At 38.2% G+C, this 10,430-nt stretch overlaps 1 protein-coding gene across 1 annotated transcript; it reads left to right on the top strand.

Annotated features, from left to right (window-relative positions):
• The first annotated feature begins 368 nt into the window (after positions 1–368).
• LOC149383435 (aldehyde oxidase GLOX-like) lies at positions 369–4,457 on the top strand. Its single transcript, XM_089627790.1, has 4 exons — positions 369–734; positions 1,264–1,669; positions 2,583–3,162; positions 3,915–4,457. The coding sequence occupies exons 1-4, from the start codon at positions 369–371 to the stop codon at positions 4,327–4,329; spliced, it is 1,767 nt and encodes a 588-aa protein (XP_089483916.1). The 3' UTR covers positions 4,330–4,457.
• The last annotated feature ends 5,973 nt before the right edge of the window (positions 4,458–10,430 follow it).

Raw genomic sequence — 10,430 nt, 5'->3', positions numbered from 1 at the left:
TGATGGTTAGTCCAAGCATCAAAATGAGACGGAAAAAAAATATGTGCCAAATTATAATACTATTTAAGCAATTAGAATATTCACACTCTTTATGTTGCGTGAATGCATGCTATAGGCAGCTATACGAATTAAATGTTGATCTCCAAATTACTCTCCATATCCTAATCACCCAAAGAAAACCGCTCCAAATTTTTTGCTCATTGAGAAACCGAGGCTATGTATGAAGTTAGCACAATCTCACTTCTTGAATGTACTCTATTCCCTCACTTACCAAAACCCAACATATAAATAACCCATATCGGCTCTTCATAATCACAAAAGAAAACATAAAGCAGATAAATAAATAAATAATCAAACAAAAAAGGATGATGGGCGACAAAGATCACCATTACTTCGTCAAACTCGCCGTAACGGCTCTCTTGCTCTCGCTCAACCTAGTAGGACACGTGTCGTCCTCACAAGCAGGTGAGAGTGAAACGTTCGAGAATCATCTGAGCGGGAACAACTCGCTGGGGCGGTGGGAGATTCTGCAGGAGACGATCGGAGTAGTGGCAATGCATATGGCGGTGACAAGGTTCAACACCGTCGTGATGTTCGACCAGACCGGCGAAGGACCGTCGCAGTTCCGACTCCGGCGAAAGTTCGGCGGAGCCAACGCGTCGAGGTGCGCCGCCGATACCATCGACTCCAACTGCTTCGCCCACTCACTCGAGTATGACGTCGCCACTAACCAGGTGCGTCGTCAAAACCCCCTTTTTTTATTAAAAAAAAACAATAATTAAATATTAAATAACCGGTTGAAATTAGATTTTGTCTAAATCTAGTATATATATATATATATATATATATATATAAATCCAAATATTTGCAGTTGAGAATTGGCTATAAATTAATTTGTTTCAAAATATATATAGGATAATTCCGACACTATGAGCATTTAAAATATTTTAGACCAAATTCTATTAATCGTTTCCAATTCAAAAACTATGATCAAGTTTGTAAATAAACACACTATATTTTTTTTCAACAAACACAATTATTTATCGACAAATTTATAAATAAAATAGTTATAATTTTGGAAATATAAACATGAATTTTGTTAAATTTTTTTTTTTAAAATGATTATAGTTTTAGAATTATCCCGCAAAACAACGGAGGGTGAGTGAATATAGTCTAACTCCTATATATAGTTTTTTTAGAAGGTGTTTATTTATTTACACAACCAGGTACATATTTTATCTACTACTATATTTATATGTATAGGTACGACCACTGAGAGTTAGATCGGACCCGTGGTTCTCATCAGGCGTTTTCCTGAGCAACGGAACGCTTTTGGGTCTGGGCGGCTTCGGCGAGGGCTCAAGGCGCGTGAGGCGGTTCGCGCCGTGCGAGGGCGGCGGTGCGTGCGACTGGTCGGAGGACGCGTCGCAAACTCTGGCGGAGGATCGGTGGTACTCCGCAGCCGTGGTGTTGCCGGCCGACGAGGATGAGTACGAGGAGGAAAGGGTTATGGTGGTCGGAGGAAGGAACGCTTTCAGCTTCGAGTTCTTCCCCAAAAGAGACTCCGATGAGTCTTCCTTCACTCTTCCTCTCCTCACGAGTAGTACGGACACCGGCGATTCTTACTCCGTCACCGACATTTATCCTTTCGTCCACCTTTCACCCGACGGTATGTTTCACTCTCTCGTAACTTCTCTTGTTGTATCAAGAGGTCGTAGATTTTGATATATATAAAAACTATATTTTCGGTTTTTTTTTATATATTTAATTTCCAAGTAACTAATAAATATAAGAGAATTTTTTTAACAAATTAATATCAAGCATGGATTCGATATTTAAAAAATATTTAAAATTGGACTTTTAACCTATTTTCAAACAAAAATGTCTAGATATTATTTAAACCTTAATTTTCAAAGAAAATTTCCAGTATGATTTATGATAAATTGCGATGACCTAATTAAATTAAAAATTTTCAATAGTTTATGATGGTTTTCGATAATAAATATGGTTTAAATACTGTCATTGGCATTTTTGTTCATCAAATAAATGGAAAAAAAAAACATCCTAAGTCAAATATTTTTTAAATAGTAGGTTCAATATTGATATTTTATTAATTATAAGATCTATAATATGAAAGTTCTCAAATATAAAGAGATCATAGTGTTAAATCATTTAGTTGGTTTATAATATTTTTGTGTTTGACATAATTTATTAAGCATGCTTTTAGTTTTTTCTAAATGCTCAATCGTTTTAAAGGGTTTGGTAAAAACAACTTTTAATAAAAGTTAAACAGTGTTTTTGTAAAATATAGAATCAAATTGAAAATCTAGATTTTCGTACCTTTTGGAAAAAAAGATTTTTTTTCAAAAGCAGAATTTAAGAACGATTTTTTTTAAAAGCAAAATTACGCGAAACACAATATATTTGAATTTTAAATTTATTTATTTATTTTAGAATAAAGTCAACTTATTAACTTTTTTTTTTTGGTTACTCTCTTCTCGATTACACTTTTTGCTAGCTTTTATTAATTTGTTACCTTAATTTACAAATCAGTCCCCTAATCCTATTAATCCTATCAATAGGAAACTTGTTCATCTTTGCGGTAAGGGACTCAATCCTCTTCGACTACAGACAAAACCGCGTCGTCCGCACCTTCCCCCGAATCCCGGGCTCCGGGTACCGCACATACCCGAGCACGGCCTCCTCCGTCCTCCTCCCCCTCGACTACTCCACCGACTTCCTCCACGCCGAGATCATGATATGCGGCGGCGCGGCCCGAGGCGCCTACCGCTCTGCCCGCCGCAACAATACCTACATCAATGCTCTCCGCTCCTGCGGCCGCATCGTCGTCTCCACTCAGAGCCCTACCGCCGTCCCGCCGCGGTGGAGGATGGAGCGCATGCCGGAGGGGCGCGTGATGGGGGACATGATCGTGCTCCCGACCGGGAGGGTGTTGATCATCAACGGGGCGGAGCGAGGGGCCGCGGGGTGGGACAGCGGGAGGAGAGCGGCACGTCGGCCGTATTTGTATAATCCCGGGAGGCCGAGGGGAGAGAGGTTTGCGGCTTTGATGGAGACGAGGATTCCAAGGATGTATCGTTCCGCCGCCGTGCTTTTGGCTGATGGGAGGATTCTTGTTGGCGGTAGTAACCCCCATAGCAGGTGTGTCGCTTTCTTATCTACTATTTTAGTATGTTAAAAAAAAACAGTTAAACTTGTAAGGTTTGTTTTTAGTAAAATAGTCAACATTTTTTTTGAAGGATAAAATAGTCAACATTTTAAATCGTCAATATTTTTTTTGGCTTATAAAATGTTAAAATTTATGATAAAAAAGATTGAAATGCCACAATTCAAATTGTTGTCCTCATAAAAATAAGATATGGTCCAAATAAGCTAAATATCCTTGAATTCTTTTCAATAAGTTATTTTTTCCCAACGTTATCACTAAAATTAATAGGATCAAGCAGGTTATGTTAAAATTATAATTTAACTGTTTAATAATTAATAAAATAATCAAGACTAAGACAAGACACATACACTTAGTAGGTGAGACATAGACAAAAGTTGAACAGTTTTCTTAATCTTTGAATAGTTAAACTATAATTTAAGCTGGTCATTCGACAATTTACTACAATTTATTTATAAAAAAAAGACATAAATTTCAAAAATACAATAAGTCTAATTTTATTTTCCTTTCAGAATTAAAGTATATGTATTTTTAATAGTCATACAATTAATAAAAACAATATACGTACCACACATTAAAAAAAATGATCTCCACCGGTGTCAAATTAATTATCTGGTTCAGACCAAGTTATGATTGTTTTAGACTTTATAGAAATATCATTTATTTAATTTATCAAAGGATATTAATAATACCCGTTTGATTAATTAATACATTTATATACACACAGGTACCGATACGAGAACGTTCGATACCCAACGGAGATGAGACTCCAAGCCTTCGTGCCGCACTACATGGAGCGGCGGTACGATCAGCGCCGCCCCACGAACGTCACCGTCCTCAGCGACGGCGCCGCCGTCAGATACGGCGAAGAATTCACTGCGACGTTCAGCCTCGGGAGCCGCCTGAGCGACGACGTGGTGTTCACCGCCTACGCGCCGTCCTTCGCCGCCCACTCCGCCTCCGCAAACCAGCGCTTGCTCAGGCTCCGGCCCAACTCCGTCGTCGGAACCAACGACACGCTCATCACCGCCACTCTCGTCGCTCCGCCCAACGCCAGTGTCGCTCCGGCAGGCTATTACATGCTCTCCGTCGTCAATGGCGGCGTTCCCAGCGTCGCCCAGTGGGTTAGGTTTACGCAGTGAAAGTGAGGGGTTTGTGTTTATGATATTGTTGTAATGCTTAATTATGTTTTTCTGTGTTTTTTGTTTTAGTTTTTATTTTTGGAATCCTTGGAGAAAAACGAGATGTGAAACAGGGGTTTGAGAATAAGAGAGAGAGATCACCTAATTAATTAATGAGATGTAGTTACGGATACATATGTAGTTGCAACTTTCTTGTATTGTATTTACTTTTGAAAATATTAACCATCGTAACACTAATATAGGTGAGACCTACCACCTTAATTGAATAAAATATCACAATGTTTAAAAAATAATGTAAATTTGATAGAAAATGAATTAAAAAAACGATAATATAAAATTCGTACATATATGATACAAATTAATATAAAAATCGTACGTAAGCATAACATTAAACTGATCTTGACGTGGACCTTTGTGTTACTGTACACTAATCAGGACGTGCAATGATGGCTGTTTTGAAGTCGTTCGAGAAAGATCTCTGCAATAGGAAAGCAGTGCAGAACATATCACAATTCACCTAATAATCTGCAAATCACAATTCACGTAATCATATATTTTTTTTTTTTTAATAGAACGGATTTTTCATTAAAATTGGGTAAAAAAACCCATCAATACAGGAGATAGACACCTCAGTACATGAGTCACCAAGACCTAAGTCAAGTGAATCTAACACTAAGTTCCGGTAAAAGTACGTTATGTGCAAACTTCCGACAACGGGAAGAATTACAAGCACAGATAGAGCACACGAGAGGCTCGTTCAAAAACCCAAAGATTGGCGATGGAGAAATCCAACCAACCTCGGTCCGATGGCCACAAATAAGATGACCCTTCAACCTGCATAGATCAAAACCTAACAGGAAATCCACTACGGGATAAGAGACTACGGCTAATCCGAGTCCAGATAGTACCAAAAGAAACCGAGCGGAAAAATAAAAAAGTCGGAGCAAGGACCCCAAAAAATACAAAGAAAAACTTGAATCTAAAATAAAGGTGTCTTCGTCATTCCCAAAGAAAAAGCCCTCAAAGAAGTCCCACCCCTCAAGATCCGCAACGGAGGCATCCGGCCGTGGCGGACGTGCCGGGACGACAGCGTCGCGCCGCTGACCTCCATCGCCTTCCTCCGCGCCACCTCGCTCGTGGCGGTCGAAAGCCACTCCGGCGAGCTCAAGATCTTTGACACCAACACCAGCGGCGTGATCGAGAGCTGCCACAGCCACCAGACTCCGGTCACGGTCTTGCGGTCCTACCACCACTCCTCCGGCGAGGTTGCCCAGCTTCTGCTCTCGTCGAGCTCCACGGACGTCAAGCTGTGGGACGTGACCTCGGTCTCGGGCGGGCCGACTCAGACGTTCGAGGCCTGCAAGGCCGCGAGGTTCAGCAACTCCGGCGACGTCTTTGCGGCCCTGTCGGCCGAGCTGGGACGGCCGAGCACAATAGTTGCAGTAAACACCGGCGAAGACCAGGGCGTCCGGCGAGGCTCGGGGTCCGGCGAGGACAAGGAGACCCATAGAAGCGGGATCAATAAAAGCTATTTCCGAGGTAATGAGAAGATAGGACAGCCTCCCCCCCAAGTCGGAGCCGACCAAAGCGCCGGCGTCCTCCCAGGAGGGGAGCGGCGAAGAGAAAAGCTTCTGGCGGCTAGGGTTTGAGAAGAGAGAAAAGCTTTCAAGTCGGGATGAGAGAGAAAGTCCCTCACGTAATCATATATTGAATTGTACAAATTTCATATCACAATATAAATCCATTCAAACTATATAAAAAAAATTTAATTACTAGAACGAATCAATTAAATAACGCAAATCAATTGACTCTGAAATTAATTGCTGGTGATTATTGCACCTCAAACGACCATTTAAATGCGGAAAACATTAATTACGCTATCATAAGCTAATTAAAGCATGGTTATTAATTAAACAAGATCTAGATTTACGTTATTTAATGAGAACAAACGCAATAAGTCAAGAATTGATAAATTTAATGACAAGTTCAGAAGACTTACAAATTTGGGTTCACAAACCGAATCTTCAAGCTTTCACAATCCGTCTTCAGTCTATGAAAGACTCCTCACAATCAGACATTAATTTGGGATGACTTTGAAATTCTCGGATTCCTTCTCATCGTGTTGATGACACCGTAGTATTCCGAAATGTAATCTTCGAGGAAGATAAGACTAATGAGTGGGCAACGATTCTTGATCTCACTTAGATTTGGAACGAGGTGTTTCAGACCTTACTTAGTGCGTCCTAACAGTCCTTAAACAACACATCTATCCAAACTAAAATCTGTCTGGGTCGTACACTTACCAAAAGTGTAGAATGCTCCCACTAAGTAATTAACCTTCACCTATGTTCTACATATATGACTTTAGATAAGACTTTCCAAGGGCATATCAGACATCGACCTTGTTTTAGTTCACCGCCCGAACTCGGATGCCTAGCATGCGACTCAGTTTGATACGGAGACTACGGATGATAGCTGTTATTGATTCTGAATTTTATCAAACCTCAACCCACTAATCATATTATACTGATAAAGTAACTTCTTATCTTATTTAGTAATCATCATCTTCTAGTGGAAAATATTCCTAACATTTATACAAACCCACAGTCTCATATTTACTCACTTAATCCTTTTTACTTACCACCTCTTGTACACTAACCCCGAGTTCCAATTTTTATTTCAAATGGGTCCTGAAAAATTGTTACAACTAATTCTTTTTCATATAATTATTTAATAAAATCCATAACCGAGCGGATTATTTAATTAAGATTTCTCGAAAATAATTCTCATTCTTGAGAATTTATTTATTAAATTAATTTCCGGAATATTTCCTCGAAATTAATTTATTAATCGAGATCAACTCGATAATTCCTTTATTTATTTCGAGATTTCTCATAACCTTAACATATTTTAAATTAATTCGATAAATCCATTGGACCATAATTCACTCGAGAATTTAGTTATAACAACGGAAGCTCGTTTATTATTTTCAAATCTCCAAATACGAGTGACGCAAAAGCTTGTCTTTACCTACTCAGTTAACCATCTTGAGTCTCTACTACTCTCACATGAAGCAATGCTGGAGAAGAAGCAAGGAGAAAGTGAAGGCTTCACAAATGCTATGGCGACCTTTCATCATCAGCAACAATCAAGGTCAAACATACAATGCTCATCCTCAACAGTACATGCCATCCTACTCAAATGCAAATGAAGGTCATGGAAGTCAAGGCTTCAAAGGAGGGCAACAACAACAACAATTCAGATGACACGGATATGGAGGCTATACAAGTTGAGAAAATTGGCGAAACAAAATTCAGTGCCAGTGGTGTGGAAAAACTGGACACTTGGTAATGCAATGCTTCTATCGTTTTGACCAAAGCTTCACAGGGTCAAATCAGCTTAAAAAAAATAGCATTGGCTCATTGATTCAGGATAATGTTGTTGGGAATATTGCCCACTTGAAGATAATGATTTCTAAATTCGATAATAAGATTATTTTATTAGCATTATATGATTAGTGGGTTGAGTTCTAAACAATTAGAATCAATAACAACTATCTTTCATAGCCTCCGTATCTAACTGAGTCACGTGCTGGGCACCTGAGTTCGGGCGGTGTGCTAAAACATGTTCGATGACTGATATACGCCTGTAAAGCTATATCTAAAGTCATATATGTGGAACACATAGGTGAATGCTGATCACTGTGTGGGAGCATTCTACACTTGTGGTAAGTATACGACTTGGACAGGTCTTGGTTGTAGATGTGTAGTTTAAAGGACCGTTACGACACACTAACCGATGCCACTATGATGGTCACAGTGAGACTTGATCTAAATCCTGAAGTGATCATGGACACTGGGTTATGTTACTGAGCTCTTTGACTCATTCGCTAAAAGGCTATTCATGCTAATCACAGCTTATGTCTTGGGAGTTTTCTCAGAGCATGATTCGAGTGGGAAGTGATTTACAGATACGGAATCCAGCCTTCCTGAAAGAAGGTTAATGTTCACTCACCTAAAGGTTGATTCCAGAACCGATAGATTGCTAGCACTTTCGAAGTAAGTAACGTTCGATAGAATCTTTCGCTGGGGAAGCAACAATGCTTAGGGCTGATATGTATCAAGAGAAGTATAACGGAAAAATTGACTTCTCTTGACACGGGTTGAACCGGGAGGATCTTGATCACAAACTGACTATATCAGTGGACACTCGTCACAATGAGTAAATATAAATGTAGTATAAAGGAGAGTTCAGTCTTGGCTTACAAGGTGGAGTATTTGACCAAGATTAGACGAATTGATGGACAAAAGAGAAAGGACTATTTCGTCTTTTTCATCGGATTTGTTAAGCTTCTATTACTAGGTCCATAGTCCCCGATTCGGCTCTGATAAAGACAGATAAGAACTTTCGTATAATAATGTTTATCATTATTAATCTCACTTGCTGTAATTGGGATTGACAGCATTAATTCTGAAAAACGGGTATTCGCAGAATTAAATAAATATTTATGGTAGAATTGTTTATTTATTGTTTGATCAAGTAAATAAACAATTATTAATTATTTGTTTATTGTTGGACCAAGTAAATAAATAATTAATTGGGTTTTAAGCAATTGGGCCTTGCACAAAATATGAAAATCGGATTTGGGAATTTTTGGCACTAGGGTTTGCGCAAATTCCCCCTTGGCCGTGTGCCTAAAATTCGAATTTTATAATATTGGTATTTACCAATATTTTCTCTTTAGTTGTTTAAATAAAGGAGAGAGAAAAATATAAGATATTGTCCTATATTTTCTCATTATTTAAAGGAAAGTATTTAGGAGAATATTTAGGAGAATAATATATTCTCCTTTATTATCTCACTAAATAAATTATTCTCTATTTAAATAAAAGAATAATAAATTATTATCTCCTTTTACTACTATTCTTTTAGTGGAGAATAATTTAAATAGACCCCTATTATTCTTTTATTTAAATAGACCCCTATTATTCTTTTATTTAAATAGAGAATAATTTATTTAGTGAGATAATAAAGGAGAATATATTATTCTCCTAAATATTCTCCTAAATACTTTCCTTTAAATAATGAGAAAATATAGGACAATATCTTATATTTTTCTCTCTCATTTATTTAAACAACTAAAGAGAAAATATTGGTAAATACCAATTATGTATTTTCGAATTTGATGGCACACGGCCAAGGAGATTTGCGCAAACCCTAGTGCCAAATAACCAAATTCGAATTTTCCATGTGTGCAAGGCCCAATTGCTTAAAACTCAATTAATCATTTATTTACTTGGTCCAACAATAAACAAATAATTAATAATTGTTTATTTACTTGATCAAACAATAAATAAACAATTCTACCATAAATATTTATTTAATTCTGCGAATACCCGTTTTCCAGAATTAATGTTGTCAATCACAATTACAGCAAGTGAGATTAATAATGATAAACATTATTATACGAAAGTTCTTATCCGCCTTTATCAGAGCCGAATCGGGGACTATGGACCTAGTAATAGGAGCTTAACAAATCCGATGAAAAAGACGAAATAGTCATTTCTCTTTTGTCCATCGATTCGTCTAATCTTGGTCAAATACTACACCTTGTAAGCCAAGACTGAACTCTCCTTTATACTAGAATTATATTTACTCATCGTGACGAGTGTCCACTGATATAGTCAAATCGTGATCAAGATCCTCCAGGTTCAACCCGTGTCAAGATAAGTCAATTTTTCCGTTATACTTCTCTTGATACATATCAGCCCTAAGCATTGTTGCTTCCCCAGCGAAAGCTTCTTTCGAACGTTACTTACTTCGAAAGTGCTAGCAATCTATCGGTTCTGGAATCAACCCTTAGGTGAGTGAACATTAACCTTCATTCAGGAAGGCTGGATTCCGTATCTGTAAATCACTTCCCACTCGAATCATGCTCTGAGAAAACTCCCAAGACATAAGCTGTGATTAGCATGAATAGCCTTTTAGCGAATGAGTCAAAGAGCTCAGTAACATAACCCAGTGTCCATGATCACTTCAGGATTTAGATCAAGTCTCACTGTGACCATCATAGTGACCTCGGTTAGTGTGTCGTAACGGTC

The sequence above is a fragment of the Urtica dioica genome, chromosome 10, assembly GCF_054948205.1.
Source record: "Urtica dioica subsp. dioica isolate 48M chromosome 10, U.dioica_male_clone48M_v1_H2, whole genome shotgun sequence".
NCBI classification, from domain to species: Eukaryota; Viridiplantae; Streptophyta; class Magnoliopsida; order Rosales; family Urticaceae; genus Urtica; species Urtica dioica.
This window is presented reverse-complemented; position numbering and strand designations above follow the sequence as displayed.